This window comes from Desmodus rotundus, chromosome 4, assembly GCF_022682495.2.
Source record: "Desmodus rotundus isolate HL8 chromosome 4, HLdesRot8A.1, whole genome shotgun sequence".
Classification (NCBI taxonomy): Eukaryota; Metazoa; Chordata; class Mammalia; order Chiroptera; family Phyllostomidae; genus Desmodus; species Desmodus rotundus.
Genome location: NC_071390.1, coordinates 19447393 through 19471781, shown reverse-complemented (window position 1 = coordinate 19471781; position 24389 = coordinate 19447393). Strand labels below are relative to the sequence as shown.

Below are 24389 nucleotides of genomic sequence, written 5' to 3'. Positions count from 1 at the left end.
AAGTGGTGATTTTAGTTTTATTTAATTCTAGTTTTCACTATTCAAATTGTGATGAATAGTGAGTTTGCTATTCTTGTTGTAGTTTAAATTGAGTCTGGAATTCAAGACTGTATTCTTTCTCACAGTTTCTATCTGGGAGTGACTAGCTCATTGAACACTATTACTTTCGTTTGTGATGTTGGAGATACACAACTGGGGCAGACAGAATACAGCTTGGTTTCAGCCTCTTCTTTCCCCTCTCCTGAAATCAGACTTATGTTTTTATTATTGGCAGCTGTTGGGCTCTATAATTTTCTAAAAATATAAGCGAAACAATTTTTTTTAATGAGAGGGAGAAATCATGTATTACAATCACTTTTCTGATCATTACCATTTTTAGCTTTTCTTTTGAGTTAAAATGATAAAATTCCGTACAAATAGCCCAATATATCATAACCCTTCCATATAGTTGTTTGGAACCCAAAGTTGTATTTTTCATTTTCATAATTATCTGATTATATGATAAAATTACTCATAAAAATTCAAACTTACACATTTAAAGGGCACTCATTTTATAATTTATAGGTCCATCTTTTAATTATTTGTTACTCCTAGTGATCAGATTAATCCGTTAGTTTTTTATCGGATGAATGTAACTTGTACAGTCTTTTGGAATGTAACATCACTTTTTATTTAGACCCCAAGAGTAATGTTTTTTCAATTGAACGACATAATGCATTTGGATGTTATTCTAAGAGTAATTTTTAATTAAAACTGGCATTGTGAACATATTGTACTTATCTTTTGAAGTTAGGAGATTTAATGAAACCACAATAACATTAAAGTTTCTTTTCTTCTGAGGTAATAACATATGTTAGTTAGGATGTAAGGGACCTTTCAGGTCCATAGGTCGGTCAGATAGCTGGCGTCTTTGCTAAAACTCTGACTGTTAGGAAGCATGTCCGTATGTTGTCTACTTTGACTCTCACCTGCTGACGCCCATTTCCCCTCCTGGGGCAGAGCAGTGCTCCTTCTGCCTGCTTCTAGAAGCAGTCCTAGCTCTTCTCTTCCCCTCGTTTGCTCTTAGCCACTTCAGGGCATGCTGCCGCTCTTTCAGTCAGTCGTGTGTAACCTGGTTTCTGGACGCTTCATTCCCAGGTTCGGGTTTCCTGTGGTTTCCTTTAGAACTTTTGAAAGTCCGATACAAAGGAAGGGGGGCCCACTACTCTTTATGTGAACTGAAAACCAGTTTGGGACCAATAGAGCTAGCTCTTTGAAGGCAACACTGGCTTTCTTCAGATTTAGTAACCCTATAACTAGTACAGTGCCCAGCATTGTAGTAAGTGCTTAATAAAGGTTTTCTTTGAATTGAATTCTTACACTGTGCATCTAGACATAAATATATTATAGTACTGTGACCAAAAATTGCATTGATAAGAAATTACATTCACTTTTTTAGTGGCACTGGCTTTCACCTTTTTAATTTTCACACAAATGTTTATTCCCCCCATCTTGTACTTTTGCACTTGATCTCTTTGAGCCTAAATGTAATATTTATATTTATGCTAGTTAATTTGGACCCATTGTTTCTGTCCACACAGATATTTTTAAAAAGTTTTTTATGCAAACCAATCGTAAAAATGTTGAGCAAAAGAAAACCCATTGATATATCTGGATATTATAGTAAGTTTATTTAACAAGTTTGCATATAGAAATTTTATAATGAAATTAGAAAAACAATTTTATTATAAGTGATACTTACTGTAGGACAAAGAAAAACTTGAACAACTTTCTTTGTTGTAACTGCTTAAAAGATAGACATGGAGATTTTCCGTCTCTAAATAATACTAAAAAGAAAACCACTCCAACTCAAAAGGTCTTATTTTATAGAGTTGGATTTAAATATTCATTTAGTTTTATTTGCTTTTTGCTGTGATGAAGTTAGTAGGTGTCTGTAAGTCAAGTTGGTAGTTGTATTTTGTAGAGGCAATTCACTCGTCTTTTTGCTACTGCCCACTTGTATTTGTGCTACAATACAAATTATGCGGAAAGACAGTAGCATTTGTGACTCCGAGTCGCTCTAACAGGACATCATGAGCGGTGAGACCTGACCCTCACCTGCAGGGGCGGCAGTAAGGCAAGCATCCTGAGGGGCACTGCCCGAAGGGTAGGCTGGTAGTGGTCTGCATCCTGCAGGACTCTGTCCGAGGCCTAAAAAGGAGTTCCCCTGAGGATCTTGGGGTTTTATCTTATCTAGGGTGCCCAAGAAGAGGGATTATAGGCGAAGCGGTGCTTCAACACTACATTTTAAATCCACACTCCAGCTGATCAGAATGTCCCTGGAGCTAGTCACGAGCTGCAGTAACTGCCGAGAGAAAGACGGCAATCCGAACAGTTACTGGGAGACATTTTTTCAGCTTGAATATTGCTTTTCAATATTTTTTCTGTAAATGTATGTTCTAGCATAAAGATCGTAAGTCATTTTAACATTTCCTTTCTTATACTGTAACCGAAGGATATTTTTAAAGCAAGGATAAAGTTAGCATTTAGGCAAATAGGATGTGTTAATAAGTATTTATTGAATTAATGAGTAAATCCCAAACATGTTAGCAGCGTCTTCTGATTACGAGGAGTTTTGTTTCTAGATCTATAAAATGTAGCTCACTTTCTTACTAGGTCCTCAAACTATTGTTCTTTTTAGGCACCAGCTGTGGATATAGGAATGGTCTTTCTCTGCGGGTATAGGCGTGGTGTTTCTTCCTGACTCTTTCTTTCTTAGGGAAATAGAGAATGTAAAATTCTGATATCTGTTTTATTTATTTGCTCCTTATTGCCTTTCTAAAAGGCATTTCTTGTTTGTTCTCATGTATCCACACCATAGTGGACCAGATAGTCAGTTTGAGAGGATATAAATTTATTACTTTCCCAAAGATGACAGTGTAACAGGGCATTTTAATTATGGGTGAATAATAACCTATTATATATTTTTTTAATAATGAGTTTAGAATAATATGTATCCTAGTATTTTTTTTTTCTGGGCTTGAATTGGGTGTCTAATGCATTTTTATGTATATGTACACTATATAATTTTGGTATTTTTTAATTTCACTAACTTTAGAAATTTGGTTTAGAAGTCTTGTTAACTACTAATATATATAGTCACATAGATAAATGGATGTTTTGCTCAGTAAATACTTACTGACTGATGGTTAACTATGTCTGATAGGAACAAGAGTTTGTTCAGAAGCAACAGCAAGAACTAGATGGCTCTCTGAAAAAGATCATCCAACAACAGAAGGCAGAGTTAGCCAATATTGAAAGAGAGTGCCTGAATAACAAACAGCAGCTCATGAGAGGTACACGAAGTATGCGGAATATGTAAAATGACATCTCAGAAACATTGCTGAGATATACTTTGAAAATTATTGGAATGCTTTCCTTTGCTAGAGTAATAGAAGGAAAGGTAAATAAAGTTGAGGTAAATAAGAAGAAAAAATTGATAAAATTAAACACTGTGAGATACAGAATTCCTTTTTGACAGTAGAAGTGAACATAGACACATACTCCTTAAAACATCTTGTCCAGATGATGCTAGAAATGCACCCGAATAACTTTATATACTGATTATTTCTTATAATTGTCGGTATACTTAATGGCTACATGATAGAATGGGATTTTAAGCCCTTATTTGCCCTAAGAAATAGCTTAGGTTTTTTTTGTAATTGCCATGAAGATGATTAAATGGAATTTTGGTATTGGGGGTGGGGCATTCTGTTATAGGACATCAGAACAGAACTGAAAGTAATAATTGATGTTATCTTTACATTGGTAATATCTCATTTATGGTTCAGAATGTCAGTGCGTAAAAGTTAGTGTATATAGAACACATTTATGTAAATATTAAAATGAAGACCAAGTTGCATTAGTGAGAAGATCAAAGTGACATTTTGAAAATTGCTTTCTTCTTCCAGCTCGAGAAGCTGCAATTTGGGAGCTTGAGGAGCGACACTTACAAGAAAAACACCAGCTGCTCAAACAGCAACTTAAAGATCAGTATTTCATGCAAAGGCATCAGTTACTCAAGCGCCATGAGAAGGTTAATGAAAGGAACATTTTTTTTTGTTCATTTTAGAGTTTGCAGAGTGAGAATTTCATTTTTGAAACTTATATTTCTTAGAGAATGCATTCAGATTTCTTTATTTGACCTTAAAATGTCTCTGATAAAGTTTGGAGTAATGAATTGTATGTCGATCATGATTGCAGAGTTCTTTTTTACCAATTCTGAGGAAGGTACTAATTACAGTGCTCAGTGGCCTCTGATAACATCCATCTTGGTCTCTCACAGGTAGCTGTTGTGGGTCCATTTATGGTTCAAGTATCTCAGAATTGTGGAGTCCCTGTACTTACTGAGAGTTTCACCATAAAACTCATTCCCGATAACTTTGTATTTTTCTTATGAGTTATTTTTTGCCTAATATTTTGCTGGTTTGTATGCAGTAAGGGAGAGAGTAATTTTGGGAAACAGCAACAATAAAATGGCACGTTTGAACATCTGTGTAGGTCCTGAGTATTATATCTGCATCATTGGATTCTGTTTAACACTTTCTTAGGAAACGGAACAAATGCAGCGTTACAATCAGCGACTTATTGAGGAATTGAAAAACAGACAGACTCAAGAGAGAGCAAGACTGCCTAAGATTCAGCGCGGTGAAGCCAAGACTCGAATGGCCATGTTTAAGAAAAGTTTGAGAATTAACTCAACGGCCACTCCAGATCAGGACCGTGAAAAAATCAAACAGGTAAATAAGCGAATTATTCTCTTTACGGTTAAACAAATTCGAATGACCTTTAGGAGTGCCACATAATTGTGATGTAAATATTTAGAGCCACCTTGCACCTGGTGATGGTCACTTTGGCTCAGTGGGTTGGGGCTAGATATATGGTATGTACCAACTTAGCCTTCCAAGGGAGGCAGCCGCAGGGGGCAGAGCCCTCCCTCCCATGGCCCATCCTGGATCTTGGGCTAGACCGGTCCTAACGCCAGCCCTGGGAATGAGGTGACTTGGGCAGCTCTTTAAGTGAAAACACGTGGTCTCACTATATTTCTGTAATCGCAGGTCTCACACACAAATTAACTGAGGTTACTTAGCAGATAGGAAAGACAGGGTTTTAATCAGAGGTCCTCCCTTCCCCCATGATATAAACTCCAGCTTTGAGTCACAGTATATTATTACTTGCAGCTTTAATTTATTGTACTTTAAGTTCTGTTAAATTCCTTAATTGTACCATTGGAAGATGCAGAAATTACATTGCTTGTTAACCATATTTACCTTTGTCTTTCCTATTTATAGTTTGCTGCTCAAGAAGAAAAGAGGCAGAAAAATGAGAGAATGGCTCAGCATCAAAAACACGAAAATCAAATGCGGGATCTTCAGTTGCAGTGTGAAGCCAACGTCCGAGAGCTGCACCAGCTGCAGGTTAGGCCCGAAGCGCGGAAGCAAAGCTGACAGTGTGTGGGCAGCACGGGCTGGAGACGCTTACAGTTAACACCCTGAGCTGCTCCTAGCTCGCGGCCGTGCCGGTGTTTGTTTCCTGTATAGACCAAGTGAAATATCATAGGCACTTGTTTGGATTTTACATAACTATGGTAATATCATATGAGACAAATTATAACCTGAGAAGTTGAGTCTTTCAAAAGCAGTGTTGAGTATTTTTAGTATATTTTTCAAAGAAGATGAACAAAGTTTTCAAAATGACATAGGCAGCCCTGGCCGGTGTGATTCAGTTGGTTGGAGCGTCATCCCATAACCAGGGGTGTCCAGCCTTTTGCGTCTCTGGGCCACACTGGAAGAAGAGGAGTTGTCTTGGGCCACACATTAAATACTTTTTGACACGTAATCACAAAAAAATCTCATAATGTTTTAAGTAAATTTACGATTTGGTGTTGGGCCGCATTCACAGCCGTCCTGCATGTGGCCAACAGGCTGCAGGTTCTACACCCCTGTGGCCTAAACCGAGAGGTCGTGGGTTTGGTTTCTGGTCAGGGCACATACCTATGTTGTGGGTTCAGTCCCCAGTCAGGACGTGCACGGGAGGCAGCCAGTCGATGTTGTTCACGTTGATGTTTCTCTCTCTGTTCCCCCCTTCCCCCTCCCTTCCTGTCTCTCTCAATCAATTAAAAAAAAATTAAGCTGTGACCCATTTCATAATTCCTGGCCCTTGGTTTTTAGAGGAGAATTTGAACCTCAGTCATAGCCTAGTGTTTGATTAACTTATTATTTTGGAAGATAATTAATTGTATTTGTGAAAAATTGCTTTGTTGATCTGAAGTTTTTTTACCCAAACTTTATTTTCAGAATGAAAAATGTCACCTATTGGTTGAACACGAGACTCAGAAACTGAAGGAGTTAGATGAAGAACATAGCCAGGAGTTAAAGGAATGGAGAGAGAAGTTGAGACCTAGGAAAAAGGTAATTTTAAAAACTTTAATTCAAATGTTTGTGTCTGTCCGTCCCTCCATCCATCCATCCATCCACCCATCCATCCACCCATCCTCCCATCCCATCCTCCCAGCTGTTGGCTCTGTACCTACTATGTGTCAGGTACGGGAGATTCATAGGCGAGGACCCAAAGCCCTGTGCCCCAAAGGTTCAGAGTTTAGTGGTAAGCAGTTGTAGATCAGTAGGATTATTTCTCTGAAGGAGTTAAGTTCAAGATACTGGGGATAAGGAGGTTAAATGGTAATGGAAAAAGTAAAATAAAAAATTTTTAAAAAAGATACAGGGGAGCAGAGCACAATGTGCAAGCAGAGGAGGAGGAGTGCTGAAGTCCTTTTTCTTACCTCCATCTTGCCTTTTTCCTCTCCAGTTCCCTCCACCAACACGTGTTCTCACATTGCTGCTCTCTTGACGTCTAGGCTGGAAACCTGAATTGTTTTTCATTTCCATGATAACCCACATTCAGTCACAGTACTTCTCTTTTCCACATTGTCATCCTACTACTTGCTTAAAACTGTTCAGTAATGTCCTAATGGGCCTTCTGGGCCCTCTCCTTTTTTCCTGCTTGCCTGCCACCACCAGATCATTTATCCTGAAGAACATCTCTGGTATTGTCACAGTGGTATACAGGGGGGATCCCCAAGAAAACACTGGAATTATCTTCTGCGGGGTGGGCCCCTTGTAGTACAGGCTTCCCCTGCCAGGTGAGTGTTCTAGGAACCCCTCTGTACCAGTGTACCAGCTGGCGTTGTTGTGAGAGGCTGCATTTGGCTTCAGTGAAATTTGTTTTAAAAATTTTTTATTGTTTATGCTAATACAGTTGTTCTACTTTCTCTCTCTGCACCCCCCTCCACCCAGCCTGCCCCCCACTTCCATAATTAGTCCCCACACTGTTGTCCATGTCCATGACCATGGGCCCTTCATACATGTTCTTTGACTAATCCCTTCAGCTTCCTTCAGTCCGTCCTCACCTCCCTCCTCCCCTCTTATAGCTGCCAGTCTGTTCCATGATTCTCGGCCTCTGGATCTCTTTTACTCATTAGTTTATTTTGTTTGTGAGATCATAGGGTATTTGTCCTTCACCGCCTGGCTTATTTCACTTAGCATAGTAGTCTCCAGTTCCATCCACGCTGTTGCACACGTAGGGTTTTTTTGGATGACTCTCAGTGCGTTGGCTCGCTTCCTGATGGGTGATTTATGAGCGCATCTGCATCTGCCCACACTGCGCTGAGTGTTCACCAGTTTTTGTCTAAAATGGTATGACCCCTGTGCCCCACCCTCCCTATTCACCTGTTTTTGCCCCAAGACGCTTTCTTTTGTTTCCTTGGATGAGAAAAGTCCTAAGAGGGAAACGTTTTGCTGGTGTGGAAGAGGTGAAGCAAAAAAAATGTCCAGAAACACTAAAAGGCATCAAAATTGATGACTTAAAAAACTTTTTGAGCAGTGGGAAAACGTCTCAATAGGTGTATTACATCCAATGGAGAGTAAAGGTGACTGATGTTTAAACATGTAAGAATACACAATTTTTAATAAAAATATTCTGTTTTGGGGTCCCCTCATAGATAAATCTTTAGTTGTATCAGAAAAGAGTGTGAATGCCTCTATATATGACTTTGAAACCTTCATAGTGCCACACGTTGGCCGCAGCCCACCTCTCCAGTTCATCTCCCACTGACCGCTGTACCCCAGTTCACGGTCCAGTATCGGGTCTGATCACCGTGACTCGCACCAGCTTTGCAGTTCCCTGCCTCTGTGCTGTTTCGGCTCCCTTTGTCTGGCATGCCTTCCCTGTCCTGTCTCTCATCTTTTTATCTTTCCTTCGAGACTAAACTCATGCTTCATTTCTTCTGAGAAACCTTCTTGTATCCCTCCATCTTCTTCTAGACTTTGCTTGTACCTCTCCAGCCACACTTACCCCTGAGCCGCTCGTCCCAGGGCCATTGGTGCTTCAGACGTTCATCAAGCACTTGTATTTGCTCTGTGTCGTGGGGATGGAGAGGCGAATCTGGTTTAGGTTTTACCTTCAAACAGCATATAGTCCAGTGTGGGAGAAAACATACGCACATCAATAGTCAAAATAAAATATAGAAAATGGTAAGTTCCAATGGGAGTGACAGATAATAGTTAATAATAGGCGCAATCTATTGAGTTCTAAGGTGTGTTAAGTACATCATGGTCACATTTAGTCCTCACGTAGCAGCCCAGTGCGGTAGGTGGGTTCCCCCTATTTCTAGCAGCAGAGTGAAATGATTCTGCAATACAGAACAGCTAAGTGGCTGACCCCAGTTAGACGTTATTACGGCTGAAACAGGACTAGAGCCCAGGGCTGAGCACAGCCTTTCATCTTACCTACTGAGCAGTCTGGGCTGCCATAGGCTAATGTGCAGGGAAAGTGTTTGGGGAGAAGAGTGTTGTCTTGGCTGTCAGAATAAATTCTCTTTGTAATACCAGTACATGATTTTCTTTTTCCTTCCTTTTTAAGACACTGGAAGAAGAATTTGCCAGGAAACTGCAGGAACAGGAAGTGTTCTTTAAAATGACCGGGGAGTCTGAATGCCTTAACCCATCAACACAGAGTCGAATTTCCAAATTCTATCCTATTCCTAGCTTGCATTCCACTGGGTCGTAACAGTGGGAAGCATCCTGTGGTCTGGTTTGGCTTTTAAAATGTGTCATTTTGTTCTCTTCATCTTCTGCCACAGTCTACATTAGAGGGTGCACGGAGACAATCATCTGCCTCAGCTTCCAGCTGGTTGTGTGTGCGTCGTGTGTGTGTTTAGCGAAGGCGAAGGAGAGGGACTGAGATGGATGCTGGGCCGTGTTGGCGTGCAGCATCTTGCAGTAATTCCCCAAGGCGATTTTGTGTATCAGTCTTAAATTGTGTTCTTTAGACACTGTTACCTAAAAACAATTCATAGAGATGGAATGATTAAAGTTATTTTTTAAAAAACCTGTTATGTCACTGAATATTAGTAAATACTGGTTTTCCTCAATGATGCCTGAATTCTATAGTTGAAACTCTGCTGTGGAGAGTTGGAATAACTTTCTTTTGGTAAATCGGCTCTCATGAAAAAGCTAGGAGTTTCTCAAAATATGATGCTGATTTATTAGATACATCTATTTTATCTTTAAATAGCAACAAATTCTTTTAAAAGAGAAAAATTGTTTCAATAATCTGTCTAAAATAATTACCTGTTTAGGCATGAGCTAATAATACTCAAGGGTGCTAGTTTTATTAAGACAGTGCCTAAAACACTAAACTTTAACCGAGTCTAAATAGGGTTTCCTTGTTTGACTCAACAAAACACCCTTAGCATTAAGCATTATTGTTTTTTAAATCTTGCTTCTTTTACCATTTGATAGAAATTGTCATTCTAAAACATATGTTGTACAAAATTGGGAACAATGAAAAAAAAGTAGCTTTTACATGTTCTAATTGGAAATGTAAAACTCAACAAATTAAAAGAAATAGAAAGTTAGCTATCCCAACTTACTTTTTAAAAATAATCCATGAGCTGGTTGAATGATTTCTCCCATCTTAGCAAATTTTATTCATTGAAAACTCTGTCAGAAGCCTGCTGGCTCTGAGTTATATTTATAAATGTATTTTCTGAAGTAGATCTTAAAAGAGGCATTTGTTCAGAATACTTTTTAAAAAAATATTAGGCAAATGTTGGAAATGACTTAGTTGTTTTGAAATAAAGTCATTTATATTTTGGTTTTATTTTGTTCCATGTTTAAATTATTTACTTTGATTTGAGTGGGAAAAGCCTGAATCCTTTATCATGTGGTTGCTGATATGTGTAATTATTAATGAAATGCTCACTGCTAGTCCCTCTTGAGGCTTAGAATTTCAAGCACGTGTCAGGTCGAACAGTATTATGAACTGCACTGTGGTGTGTGAGACATCACATTTGTAAGTGATGCTTGCTGCCTGCCATTTGCAACCTATTCTCTTTTAAGAGTACTAGGTACCAACTCGTACAAGTTTCAGTTTTTGTTATATTACATTTGATGCTGGTGAAAAATTTAAATGTAACTGTGGGAACACTTATCATATTAAGAAAATGTAAATATCTGTAGCACTTTCTTGCAGTTAATTTGAAAACTTTGAATACTGAACCTTACTTCGTCAATGGTTTAGGTGATTTAAATGCATGTGTGATCTTCATTTTGTAATTGTTTTGACAAGCATAATTTACTTGGACAACTTTGTAGGTAGCCTTAACTTCTGGCCAAGTTTGTTTTTTATATAAATATATATATACATATATTATGTATGGTTGTAAATTCATACACTTATCACATGAATGTGTTACTGTATACAAAACTCCTTTAATGCTTTATTCTCAAATGCTGGGTTGAAAAATGTTTTGAAAGCCTTTTAAAAATATATCTTTATAAAGTAATATTCAGGATGAAGATGGAAATTGTTTATATTATGATAAAAATGACAGTATAAAGTTACTTAGTGTATTTAATGATTTATTTTAAGAGGGAGAGGAGTGGAAGTTCTCAAACCACTTTTTTTTGAAATTTTCAGGTTATTGGCTTTTAAAAAGTTAATACTTTAGGCAGCGACTTTTTCAGTATCATTTTAATGATATTTTGTGTGCTAGTTTGTGGCACATAATCTTATTTGATCTGAATATTTGAGTCTTTTTATTTCTTTGAGCTTGACATTCAGAGTATGGAGTGAAGGAAAGAGGCTCAGAGTAGAACGGTTGACACTCTATTAGTTTATCTTCAACTGCCGCGTCTCCCTTAAAACTGCCCTTTGGATTCAGTATTTATGCCTGAGTCCTCTTGCAGATATGACCGTATTCTTGTGGGTGCAGGACTACAAAACCGTATACGGAGGTGAAACATTCATTACAGTACTTAAGTTACATAAATACTTTCAAAAAGTGTTTTCGTGTAGAATATGTTGTTTGCACCCATCCCTGCCCACTTCTTCTTAGGCCCTCTATTCAAATAGGTAACAGTGATCTTGCTTGCATGAAGTGTAGGTGGGGAGTAAGGGAGGGGCGCAGACTTGTTTGAAATCAAAGATTATAGTCACATCCATTCCTGATTTGGTCCCCGTTGCTGTGGCAGAATGTGCTATGAAATGCGTAAAAGAAATTCTTCACGTGTGTGCCCTGATTACCCAGCCCCCTCCTCCCTGCGTGCTGTGATACACCAGACCGCCACGCTTCCGCAGGTCTAGCTCACAGAGCTTGTTGCACCAGGTTGCCTTTCCTCGTCCTGCCAATCCATAGTTGGGAGTGAATTGCTGAATTAGCTGCTATTCTGTATAAGGTCACAATTAAGCTTTTTCTTACCCTTTTCTATGGGGAAGCTATAGGGTGGGTAAGGAAGAAATTGAGTGCTTATACTTGGCTGAAAATACTACTTTCCTCTGACAGGATACAGCAAATTGTAATTAGATATAAACCAGAACCAGAGCTACCTCTAAGTAGTGTTTCCTCAAGCACAAAGCTCTCAGGCATATGAGATCCACTCTAATGGAGGGTCTCTGATTTCTTGAGCATCAGCGAGTTTCAGAAGTGACTGTCTTTTGTACTCTTTTCAGTTCCTTTGTAACTACACACTTTTTCCCATTCCACACTGTGCTTAAACGACAAAGTCTCTTCTGAGAAGCCAAATTCTGTCAAATGATTAGCTAGAGATAGTGTTGATTAAAGGAAAACCTAGAACTGAGATGAAAGAGGAGAGTTAGTTCTAGTTCCAATAGTCTTCTGATTAAATAAATCAATTCTTTTCTGGGAAATGATCTTTTATAGGGAATGGGATATTTTAAATGCTTTTCTTAGGTTGAGAGCACAACAGTTAATGCCTCTATTGTTGCTTTTCTGTGGCTGACATGGTTTTGATACAGCTTTAAAATTTCTGCCTCTAAGCTTTGGATAGAATGTTACACCAGTTTTAAATGTTGGCCGCAGCTTTCTGTGATCCTCTCATTTGCAGTGTAATAACTTCACAGGCTCAGTTTTCAGAAAGAACTTTGTTGCAGATTATGCCTCTTGTCTACTTGGGAGCAATGTGTCTTTTCAATCATGGGATTGACAAATGGAACAATAAAGTTATTTCTTAATCTGTGTTGAGAAGCAGTTTGTCATTGAGAACCCTTAGAACTGAATTGTCGTGCATGAGCACATCTTGCAGCTTTTTTGGTCCTAGTTCTATTTTGACGCTTGCAGTCCTCCGGGTCTGCTGACCGTTTCAGACTTCACGAGTGGCACTTTGCATATTCCCACCAACATATGTATGCACATACATTTTTATTTCTTTTTCCCCCTTGGGATATACTACTCTTCTCACCAAACATTTCACAAGCCATATGACGTCACTCTTGCTAAAAATACCCTCATTCTTAATGGTCATACACGTTTCAGTAGATACTAGGCAGCATCGTTCGCTAGTGTTCTTGGCTGGAGAGAGAACACGTCACTTTCTAATCCAGGGCCATTGCACACTATCGAGCTCATCCTTAACCTCAGTCCTCTCTCTCTCTCTTTTTTTTTAATAGAAATAAAAGAGGCTCTGAGTCATTGCCATCCAGCCGAGGACATATCTGCCCATTTTTTTCCCTGGCTCTGTCCTTTCACTCATGTCACGTGGCCTTAGAACTCTGGAGACTTTTGGATAGCTTAGAAAGGTAAGCAGGGGGAAACCTCATGTCTGATTAACCGAGGGAGTATCATCAAACAGAATAGAATACTTGAGCCCTTGAAACCATTACAACACTAGAGACTCAGACTTTAGGTAAAACTAAAACATTAAAAAGGCGCAGTGTAGTCTTGTATTATATGCAGTGAGTTTTCATGAGAAAGTAAGAAGTTGTTCGAAATTCTGAAGGCCTTTTGGACTTGTTTTTCAGAATTCCTACATTGATTCAGAGCAGGTACTAACGGGACACGACAGAGCAGGCAAACAGACCGTGCGGAATGTGTGGTGCGAGGCTGGTGGTTGCTGCTAGCAGTTTGATGTTGTGGAATTAAGCGTGTGAGAGTTGGGAGAGGCCACATGAGAAATAAGCAATCCAGTCTTTTAGAAGAACAGAGGTGCAGAAGATTTCACTTAACTCCACTTTAAATTATCCAGCAATTGAGCGTCACAGTTTGTAACAAATTCAAAAGTTAGCCTCTTTTGAATTTGCACGTCTGGTTTTACCCTGCATTTCTGTAGGGCATTTGATGTTTGTGCGTTTTTCCTTCATAGGCACTTCGGTATTCCATACTACTTGCTGTGTAATTATAATTCCTTTTCCCCAGGGTAAATCACTACCTTAATTGAGAACAATTCTGTTGCTCACCTGTTGTATATATGCTTATTTCAGGTGACTCAGGTGTATGGATTGTAATTGCCCAAATTGAATTATTAGTTACAGATAAAGGGCTGCCTTTAAGGATCTCAATGATTTAACAAAATGCCAGAAACTATGTCCGAGAATATTGTGTTTGCGGTAGTGTCAGAGTCAAACCTAAAGTGTTTTCTTTCTTTTTTCTTAACTTTGGTTACATGAATTAGATTGCACATGATATTAAAAAAGGGGAAAAATCCTTTAATTGGAAGTTTTACATTTGAAATGACTTTCATCTAATAGACCACATTAATGTTTTTAGACATTGAAAAGTGCTTTAAAAATCAACTGTGCCCCGTACCCAGTGCCGTTGCCTAAGTGCAGAACAGAGGCGGCATCTTGCCCAGCAGCAGGATTGCTGTTTCCCCTCTCCTCCTCTCCCTCGCCCTCCGCCTCCTGTTCGCTGCAGTCCTGTGGGTACAGATCATAGCTACAATCAAACACACTTTCTAAGCAAGTGGGAATATGATATGTAGAGAGAAATAACTATTAGAAAGAAACCCTGTCGCCACCTTCAGAGGAAGTGAATTTCCTAACTTTCAGTTGCAAGAGTTGCTCGATAGCCAACTAACTCTTATGTGACTAGAGAATGCGGAGTGATTCAGGGGGGCAGGGGAAGGAGCTGATAGCACAGCTTTGAAGCATTGGCTAGAACACACCCCCACCAAGTGTTACCCCCAGGAAGGTGCCCCCCGCCCCCCAACCCATCTGCCATTTTTCTGAGCTCATTTTTAGGCAAAGCTCAAGGACTCCCAAGCCAACTTCTATGTGCCTGGCTTCACTAGGTTAGGGCTTGAACTAAGTGGTGAGCAGCCAAGGGCCCTAGGCTGGAAAGCAGAGGAGTCAGTCTCACGCCTCAGCACTGCGGCTGCTCAGGTCTACCCAACGATGACGACGCTGCTCCGATTGTGTGTCTGAATTATTTATGTGTGTCTATACTGTTTCCGGCTGCAGTGAGCGTTCTAGTTGACTGTTTGGCTGTGCTGTTGTCAGTAGGCTATTGGGATTCCAGCTTTCACCCTTCGGAGAGATTTTGACCGAAGAGCACCATAAGCCAGTGGAAGAACTGGTCTGGGGGCTGTTCCGCCAAGGGTGGCTCAAGGCTTCGTGGTGATACTTCTCTTTCTCCTCCCGACATAGACTTGGTCACCTGAAAGGTAGAAAATGAAAGTTAGGAAGTCAAAAAATATCTTGTGGCTTGCGGGTCCTTTAACTGGCTTGAAAGATAAACTCTTGTAAGACTATCAGTGTATTTAAATTGTTTACCCTGCTTCATTACCAGACTGGTCCTCCGTTTCCTCCCTGCATCGGCACCCTCCTTCCTTTCTCCCCAGCTGCCTGATTGTTATGCGAATTACGTTGTTGGCACGCTCTGCCTTTAGTCATTGGCATTTGCCTTAATTTTTCAGGCTTGCTATGGAACAAATCTCCTGCCTCTCAGTACTCCAGAAACTGTGGCAGCGGAGGCTTACCTTTGTCTCCTTTTTCTCCCTTGTGCCCTCGAGGGCCGGGTGGCCCAGGCTGGCCAGGTGGCCCAGCGGGGCCCCTCTGACCTAGGAGGAGAGAGAGATGCAGCATAAGCCAGGAGTGGGGCCTGGAGGAGTGGCACAGAGCCCAGCACAGCACTGGGACAGGGCTGCTGCTCAACACGAGCTTGTTATGCAGGATGCTGGTGGCTGCTGCCTGCCACCACTTACCTTTGAGTCCTGGGAAGCCCATTTCTCCCTTCTGTCCAGGGGGTCCTGGAATGGCTCCATAAGCTGCAAGGGAAAAAAAGAGGCCTTAGACTAGCAGTGCCTCCAAAGCTGGGAGATACAGGGACTCGTTCAAAGTAACACAGGCATGTAGAGTGGTAGAGTATGGGCTTGGAAGAGGAGAAGGAAGTTCAGAATCTGTCAGATTTTAAGCATCTCGAGTGTTAACAATGAGGTTTTCCAGGAGGCGGGTCTCTGTGGAGCAGGCTCCATGGGAGACTGTGTGGCAAGTTACGTGCTGGGAAAGTGATCTGGGGAGGCCCTTACTTCGGAAGAAGTCCATCAGGTCCTCGGTCACATTACTGTAGGCAGAGAAGACCTTGCTGATGCCGGGGGGCCCCTGGGGCCCAGGCCGGCCCGGTGGGCCCTGGACGGTGTAGGCCATGCCCTGCAGCAGGCCCTGACCTGTGAAACATGAAAGCGTGGGCACACTCTTCAACGTGGGGAGCCAGCTCCCAGGGCACTGAGACTAGGTTGGGTGAGGGGGAAGCCCCACAGCTTCCTTGTCTTGCCGCGGGGAGTGGCGCCAGTCTCTGCTGAGGCAGGCTTTCATCAGAGGCTTTAACCACCACGCTGATCAGCTTCAGGGAGGGAGGGCTTCTTTGCCAGCAACCTCCCCTCAGCCCCAGCAGAAACTGCCGAAGTCACAAAGACTTCCGAGACCCACACCAGTTAGTGGAAATCGAAGTACAGAGACCCCAGCGTTCTCTATCCCCTGCAGCAGAGGTTCCAGCCCTGACTGGGGGGCCCCTTGACCAAACGGAGAAAATAGTCCCTGTCCTCCTGACTGCAGTGCTGCAGGGCTCACAGCCTGAGCGCTACGAAAAGGAGAGAGAGAGAGCGTTTCCAGGGCCCAGATGTGGAGATGCTTATGTGCTCCCACTCCCCCCACAGCACTGGGGCCTGCGTCTCCCGACTTACGCTGCAAGCTCTCGGACACCCGGACAGCCAGCTCGTTGTAATCCAGACCTCCAGCAAGGCCATTCCCGAGCAGTCCGCCGTCACCACCATACATGCCACCTCCTGCTGTCCCATAGCCTCGGCCCAGGCCAAGGTCTGAGCCAAAGCCTCCCCCTTCACCCAGGGAGCCTCCGCTGGACCCTCCTATGCCCATGGAAGAGCTGTAGGACGTGTCCCGGCTGACCGACGAGCTCTGTGAGGAGCTGCTGCTCCGGCTGTAGGAGCCATCCATGGACCCCAGGCTGCTGTCTCCGGGCGGTCCCTGGGGCCCAGGAGGGCCTGGGGGACCCACGATGAAGCTGCGCACATCAGGACCTGTGGAGGGGAAGCTGCATGAGTGGGAGCTCAGGTCTGGGTAGAGAGGAAGAAGTGGGAGTTAAGGGGTCTCTCTTAGGGTCTCAACACTCCTAAGCTGGGTATGTAATCAACTTCATGGCACTTGTCCATTAGCAAGATTGTACTGGCTGGGAAGACCCTGGGCTTTCCCTGGCTGGTGGCTCTCACATACTGGTCCCCCAGGGTCCTTTGCCTTCTGCTCCCCTCCCAGAGAGAAGCAAGGCCAGGGAAGGGGGCCTGTGAGCAACAGCCATGTTAGGGGCACCTACTTGTCAGGTAGCTAATCAGTTCACTCCGGAAGTTGTCGGTGTTTTCAGCTGCGTAGGTTGCCAGTGCTCCTGAGACACCCGGAGGCCCACGAGGGCCTGGGGGACCCTGAGGGCCTGGGGGGCCTGGGATGGAGGACAAGCCAGCAGCTGAGCGGGAGGCAAGAGAAAGAGAAAGATAAGAGATCGCCCTGCTGAGAACACTGAATTTCCCACCCAGGGCCCCACGTGGTCCCTTCTTGCAGAGGAGGGGATGAGGAGAAAGCAGCTGACACCCAGAGCACCACCAGGGAATGACTGGTCCTCCCACTCCCAATTCTGAGCCCAGTTCAACCCAGATCATGTCCCCTCACCCTCAGCCAGTCTGGCACTGAGAGTGGGAACCCCGCCTTGGCTCCTGATCACACTGGTACCACACTCACTGGCTTGTGAGTTCTCTGAGGGCTGCACCTGGGCATACTGTCTCTCCCCACTTTGCCTGCTGCTGGGCTGAAGGCACCTCAAAGCTCAAATGTCCGTCCCCAGGGCCCCAGGGCCCAGCCCTGTATGTGCCACAGGAGGACTTGGTAACAGGTAAATGGATTTAACACCACAGCGACCCTTACTAAAACCCATGGAGCTCTCAAGCCCAGACTGCAGTCCTCTGCTCTCCTCACCCCTGCTCCCCATGCCTTACTATGCAAGTAAGATGAGAGATCCTCCATGCTGATGCTTGACCACGCGTTGCCTGGGACCCCTGGTGGCCCAGGGGGGCCTGGGGGCCCAACGATGCCTCTGAATTCAGATCCTGAGACACCAAGGAAAAGCAGGGAGTTGGTCATGGCCAGGACCGAGGGGCTCTGCCTTCCATCTCAAATAGCTTGGACAGGTGTCCCCTGCTCAGCCTTACCTTGGAGCAAGGAGAGGAGCTCCTCATAGGATGTTCCCGGCAAGCCAGGGGGCCCCGGGGGGCCAGGAAGCCCAATGCTGATTCCAGAACCTGAGGAACAAAATCCCAAGTTGTGATAGATTTAGATCAGATAGGGAAAAGACAGCAGGAAACCCCCTGTAAGAGGAAGCCAGACAGAAGCAATGTAAATGGAAGTGGGGGCAAGAAGGGGAAAAGAGAGGCAGCAAGAAGGTACTGGCAGAAAGAGGAACGCAGAGATACAATCCTGGATAACGACGCCAAGGAGAAGGGGCCCTGGGTCCTGGGAAAAGCAGAGGTCAGAAAAGGGCCCACACCCTTCATCCTGCTGGGTGTGCTTGTGTATATAGAGCAGTGTATGTGTGCGTGTGTATAGAGAAGTGTGAGTACAGAGAAGTGTGCGTGTGAGTTGTGTGTATAGAGAAGTGTGCATGTGAGTTGTGTCCGTAAAGAGAAATGTGTGTGTAAAGAAGTATGTATGTGTGAGTGTATGTATAGGGAAGTGTGTGTGAGGTGTGTGCATGTTCTGTGTAGGATGGTGTGTAAGACACACATTCTGGCTTCCCTGGCCAGGCTTCTTGACCTGCTCTGGGGCCACGGGTGTGAATAGCTCTGAAGGCAGCTCGCTCCCTCTGGGTTTGGTGGAGCCTGGCAGGAGAGGGTCCATGGGCCGTTTCGGGGAAGTTCAGCCCCCATGTCTATAGGAGACCATTCTGCGTGGTGTGGGCCCAGCTCCCACTTGGAAAAGCCAGTGGGGACCGAGGTCCAGCACACAGGACCCATGCCCATGGAAAGGTTCTCCTGTGGGGAATCAGGCCTGCATTGTACCTAGGCCGTGATGAGGCTTGCTTTTTGCTAAAACTCCCTCACCCTGAATTGAGACAGCAAAAGTTTACTGCATAGCTTTAAAGTAACTTCCTAAAATCTATGCTAAACCTTCCAAGGACCAGTGTAACCAGTGTAACCAGCTTAACCACTTTTCTCTTTGCATTTGCAAATATCCTTCCTCTTTTATGTAATTAGCAACACCCTCTCCTTTGTTTTCTGTAACCACCTAAAGCAAACCTGTGCATAGTAAGTGAGGGCCATCCTCAATGTAATGTGCCCATAAAAGCAATAAAAGCCTGTCAAGGCAAGGGTCAGTGTGCTCTTCTGTTGAGAGAGTGGCCGTGTTGTCCCTTTCCCTCCACAGGACTTGGGAATTTGCCTCATCTCAGCTACAATGCCATGGACACTGCTTGCAGATGCCCGCGTCACATGTCCTCATTCCAGGTCCTCCTGACCACTCTAGCCTGCAAAGGACAGACACTCACTCGACATGTAGCTGAGGATGCGATTGCTCAGCTCTGCGTAGTCCAAAGACTGGAGGGACCAATCTCCACCAGCTCCTGGTGGCCCCGGGGGACCTCGAGGACCCATGAGGTACTGACGTAGGTACTGACGCACATCATCCCCTGAAAGGAAAGGGTGTGTTAGCATGGACCCACCCAGGCTCTGGGACAGCCACAGCCTGGTCTCCCCACACAGACTGGCTGGTGAGTGGCATGCGAGGCTCTCGTTCTCAGGCCCATCAGGGATCAAGCAAGCTCATCGGTGTCTGGAGGGGTGCCTGCCTGGCTGGCTGGCACTGGGCAGAGGGGATTGCTGCCCCCTTTCCAGTCAGTGGTTGGGAGCAGTGAGGGAGCGGCTCCTTGTCCTGAAGGACCCCCTCCCCTTTGCAGCCCTCACGAGGCTCCGAGGGACAAGATGAGCCTGACAAGGGCAGTCAGGAAAAGGCAAACGGGCCCACCACCAGTCCGCTGCAGGAGACTCACGCTGTAGTGCAGCCAAGATGTCTTCAGAAGTGACGGACGAGCCGATGCTGTGCCCCGAAGCTGTCAGGAGGGAACCCCGGGGTTACCTGCATATTGCACTGAAGCAACACCCCATTGCTCCAGAACCACAAAGACCTGGGCAACTTGCTGCTTCCATTTGGGGGAGATGCATGAAGGAGCATTAGGAGGCTATTTTTAAAGCATGAAAAGTCAAGCACTATTTTCGTTTTTGCTTGGTAAGAAATGGGTGTGTTTTCAGGAGCATGCTTCAGTCTAAGTCCTCAGAGACCCTGCCAGCCCAAAGGGTCCACTTCCCATCTCTAGGATGCACTCGTCACACGTAGCCAGAAGGCTCACTACACATGGCTCTGCAGTGTCCCTTCATCTGAGCAAGCCTTTTTTGAGGCCCGATCACCAGGAGTTCAGACTTGAACATCACACTGAGAAGACGGGCAAAGCCAGCAGCCAACAAAGAGATAAGATTCCTGGAACAAAACTGCACTCTGGGGGGAAGGGCCATTTCAGCCGCGGGAGAGGCTTACTCTGTAAGTAGCTCACGACGAGGCTTGCCAGCTCTGCGTAGTTGAAAGTCTCACCCCCGATGGTGGTGACAGGCCCAGGAGGACCAGGAGGGCCTGGAGGACCCTGAACTCCAGAGAGATAAGACCTAACACTGTCACCTGCCAACAAAGAAAGAAAGCAAGGTCAAGCCTGTCCCCAAGTGGGCATGTCCTCCGCGTGGAGGGGACCTGAAGCACTTGATGAAGCGCCTGCCCCAACCCCACAGGCCCAAGGCAGGGCCAGCAGGGAGCCTAGATGTCTTGTTACAGATGGAGAAACTGAGGCATATGTTGGGGCAGGAAGTACTCGAGGGCTGTGGACCAACAAGAAGACCCTAGTCAGCCACCCATTTGACAAGCTCTGGTGCCCACATTTGTGGGAATCGCACACATCCATGAAGAGCACAGGGATGGGGTCAGGGGAGTGCACACGTGAGAGCATGAGTGTGTAACTGCATATGCATGTGGACAAGCGTGTGGGCATGCAAGTCTCCACTGGGGCAAGGCTGAGGTCATCTGTGTGGGCAGCTGGAAGGCAGGAGCTCACGGACCTGCTGTCTCAGCTCCAGGGGAGGAAGACCTGGGCCTGGCCATACAGACACTGACCCCCAGCACAGATGTGCACACACACAGCCCGCCGGACCCCACACTCACTCTGCATGTACTCAGAGATGTACTGCTGAATCTCCAGGCCTGAGCTGCTGATGGAGCCTGGAGGCCCAGGGGGCCCTGGTGGGCCTGGCGGGCCCGGCATGAACATGGTGCTGGATGATGATCCCCCTGGAAGAAAGAAAGCCCTCTGAGCTGGTTTCTCTACCCTAGGGTCCGACAGAGGGCCCCAGGCACTGCTCCCACAGTCGGAAGAGGGGTTCTTCCTCAGTGGAAGAGAGGACAGTGGCAAAGAGAAGGGCCCCTGAAAGAGGCAGGAGAGCCTGCAGCAGCTGCTGTCTGTGAGGGGCACAGCAATGGGGGCTCTGCAGGCCAGACCCTCCCTCCTCTCCTTTGGCAGCCAGCTCACTGCCCGGGTCTCCCTCGTCTCTGCACCCCCCTCCCCCAAGCTCCCAGGGCCTGCTCTGTCTCCACCTTCTGTCACTGGCATTTTTGGTCATCTTTACATGCGGGGGTTATCTCCTGCCCCCACTAACATGTAACCTTCTTAAGGCCCCTCAGAGATCCTAGTGTGTGGAAAGTACCTAATCAACATGGAATCATGGAGAAATGGATGAATGAATGAATGAGTGAATGAATGAATGAATCCTTGTTCTCATTAGCATGATCAGCCTTGCTTGAAGAAGGGGAGAGGAACTTTGGTCACCTTTGGTACTTACCTTGAGAGGGACCACCAGGAACGCCAGGGAATCCGCGATCACCTGGAATCCAAAATGAGAAGCCCTGTTCGCATCACCTCCCCTAATCTGCATGTGGCTCAAGAATTGCTTCATGTCTCTGTCTCTGCAGTGACATCACAAGCTCCCTTTGGGGAGAGCCTGTGTGTGTCCCCACATCCCCATCCCTTCCTCCCTCCAGCCTCTCCTTTCTTCCCCCTCGTCTTCCCCACGAGGCTTCAGCACCAGTAAGTACATGCTGCTTTGGGAGCCAGCATTACTCCTACTCCTCACTGCCTTGTGGCGCTCCCTCACTGACCTCTGTCACCTTTAGGGCCTCGGGGACCAGGTGGGCCTGGAGGGCCGGAGAAGAAGGTCTCTGCAGAGGAAAGAAATAGTTTTGAGTGTGGACACAATGATTCTGTGAGGCAGCAACACCTAACACAGCATTCGTCACACTGCAGACTCCATCAGTATTTATCAGATGGTTGGTTATATGGATGGATGGACAGATAGAAGTAGATAGACAGGTGGATGGGTGGATGGATGGATGGAGGACAAATGGTTAGATGAATAAATGATTGGATAATGGATAAATGGATGGGTGGATACATGGATGGTTGTATGAATGAATGGTTAGGTGAATGAATAAATGGATGGATGGATGGATGAATTTTCTACGAGGGCCAAGTTCTGGGCTACTTGCTCTAAAGCTATTGCCCTATGTTTCTATGCTGCACTGTCAGCATTTCTCTCATTTCACATACATGTGTCCTGCCTACTTCCTGAGACCTGGGCTCCCCAAGGACAGGAGTCAGGTGTTCGCAGTCAGTCCAGATCTCCACAAGGGCAGAACTGGCCCTTTCCCTCAGGCTAGGTTGTCCGCTGGCTGGGTTATCATCATTTACCCTCTGTACATGCAGCAGGCGGCATGGAATTTATGTGACCACACCCTGGTGGAGAGTCAGGAGGAAGAAAGGTTGTAGGTCAGGAAGACCGAATGCCTGTGACCATAGAGCGTACTGGGGTTAGGGCCGAGGTGGAGAACAGGTGTGACTTGACTCCATAACATTACCTGAGTTGGCCAGGAGAGATCCTGGTGGGCCTGGTGGACCTGGCAAGCCTTCCCCTAGAGAAGAGAACCCACAAGATTAATTAATGCCAAGAGGTGGGCCAAGAACCCTCTGCTCAGAAGTGGCGGGAAAGCCCTTTTCTAAGAGCCAGCCCAGAATAAGCCTGAGCTCTGGTCCCATTGTCTTATGCCTCCCCCCTGCTGGGCCTTGGGGTCGTGGTGGGCCTGGAATGGAAGGTCCTGCAGAAGAGAGTGAGGAAGAGGCAATGCCAAACCTTGGAGCAGGACCTGGCTTCCTTACTAAGTCCTTGAGTCTCCTATTCCCCATGATTCCTCTCCTTCCAAAGATCCCTGAGATGCTCACCTGGTGGCCCAGGTGGTCCAGGTGGGCCTGGGGGACCTTGTAAATCAAGACCCTCTGTAGAGAGAAGAAAACAGAAATGAGCAAAAGCTGACATGGGGCTGCTTTCCGCCAGCTTCTCCCCTCCCCAAGATCATCAGTGTCAAGCACCCCAGGCTATATTTACACCCCACACATCAGGCCCTGGGTCATGGCACACGACCCTCAAGCACCCCCTCTGCTAGGAGTCCCCTTGATCAGAGGCAGGGCAGGGCTAAAGTCAAACTCCCTGAGAGCTAATACGGGTGTATTGAGTGATGGGTAAGAACATGGCTTCAGTGTCAGAGAGCCTGAGTGCAAATCCCTGCTCCACCACCTCTGGCTGATGACTTTGGCCAATTCTCAACCTTTGTCAGCAACAGCACCCTCCTCTGTAAACCAGAGGCATAAGACCTATGTCACAGGGGCCTTGTGAAGTCTCAGTGAGATGCCATGGCATTGTGTCTGGTACATGTGACCGCTGGACCAGGGCTGGCCAGGTGCCCAGGTGCTGAGGTGGAGGCCCAGCAGCCCCTCTGCCCGGGCTCTTTAAAGGACAAGGTCCCGGGAGTCCGCCCTCCTGGGTCAAGCCTGAGGCTGAGAACCCACAGACCCTTGTTGCTGCTCCCAGTGGGTGGGGGAGGCAGTCCTCCTGCCAGCGACACTAACAGTGTCTGGCTCCCCCGGAGGACCTGTGTGACCCTGGTCCCCCTGGAGTCCGAGAACCTCTCTGATAGGTGCCCCATCCCCAGCAAATAACCCCCTTGCAGCTGACAAAGCCCTTGCTGTTCGGTCTCTGCTGGCATTGAATTCCAGAGGAACTGGTCATCCTCACCCACATCCGGGGCTCCGGATGACTCACTGGTGTAGCTACCACAGGCCCCAGGGTGCTGACCTCTCTCCCACTCCCACCCCTACATCACCTGCCCTGGAGAACATGGGGCACTCACGAGCAGAGAGGACATCGGAGATGGAGCTGCTGCTGATGAACGATTCACCAGCTAGCCCTCGCTCCCCTCGGGGGCCTGTGGGGAGACACAGGATTAGAGTGGGTGCCGCAGCAGCCCAGGTGCCTGGGGCATGGTAGGCCAGAGAGTGACTGCAAACTTTCCTGCTGGGGAGACACACCCCAGGAGGAGCACATTAGCTTTCCCTAAACCTGACTGGGTTTTTT

At 45.7% G+C, this 24389-nt stretch overlaps 2 protein-coding genes across 3 annotated transcripts in view; one reads left to right on the top strand and one right to left on the bottom strand.

The window, feature by feature from the left end:
• Positions 1-10943, top strand: part of SLK (STE20 like kinase) — a 48009-nt gene extending 37066 nt beyond the window's left edge. For both annotated transcript variants that reach the window (XM_053923576.1, XM_024555656.3), the window contains 6 exons: positions 3206-3335; positions 3951-4075; positions 4590-4778; positions 5331-5456; positions 6336-6449; positions 8959-10943. In XM_053923576.1, coding sequence (XP_053779551.1) covers positions 3206-3335; positions 3951-4075; positions 4590-4778; positions 5331-5456; positions 6336-6449; positions 8959-9105 — 831 coding nt within the window. In that variant the 3' untranslated portion in view covers positions 9106-10943. The remainder of the gene's footprint in view (positions 1-3205; positions 3336-3950; positions 4076-4589; positions 4779-5330; positions 5457-6335; positions 6450-8958) is intronic.
• Positions 10944-14022: 3079 nt separating this feature from the next.
• COL17A1 (collagen type XVII alpha 1 chain) overlaps positions 14023-24389 on the bottom strand; it is a 48520-nt gene continuing 38153 nt past the window's right edge. Inside the window, exons 37-53 of the mRNA XM_024555655.4 lie at positions 24166-24240; positions 23201-23254; positions 22840-22893; positions 22084-22143; positions 21768-21809; positions 21094-21219; positions 20422-20559; positions 19880-19939; positions 19379-19519; positions 18048-18137; positions 17835-17945; positions 17162-17308; positions 16518-16871; positions 15864-16001; positions 15540-15602; positions 15315-15395; positions 14023-14992 (exon numbers count right to left, since the gene is read on the bottom strand). Of these exons, the coding sequence (XP_024411423.2) occupies positions 14940-14992; positions 15315-15395; positions 15540-15602; positions 15864-16001; positions 16518-16871; positions 17162-17308; positions 17835-17945; positions 18048-18137; positions 19379-19519; positions 19880-19939; positions 20422-20559; positions 21094-21219; positions 21768-21809; positions 22084-22143; positions 22840-22893; positions 23201-23254; positions 24166-24240 (1787 nt within the window). The 3' untranslated portion in view covers positions 14023-14939. The remainder of the gene's footprint in view (positions 14993-15314; positions 15396-15539; positions 15603-15863; positions 16002-16517; positions 16872-17161; positions 17309-17834; positions 17946-18047; positions 18138-19378; positions 19520-19879; positions 19940-20421; positions 20560-21093; positions 21220-21767; positions 21810-22083; positions 22144-22839; positions 22894-23200; positions 23255-24165; positions 24241-24389) is intronic.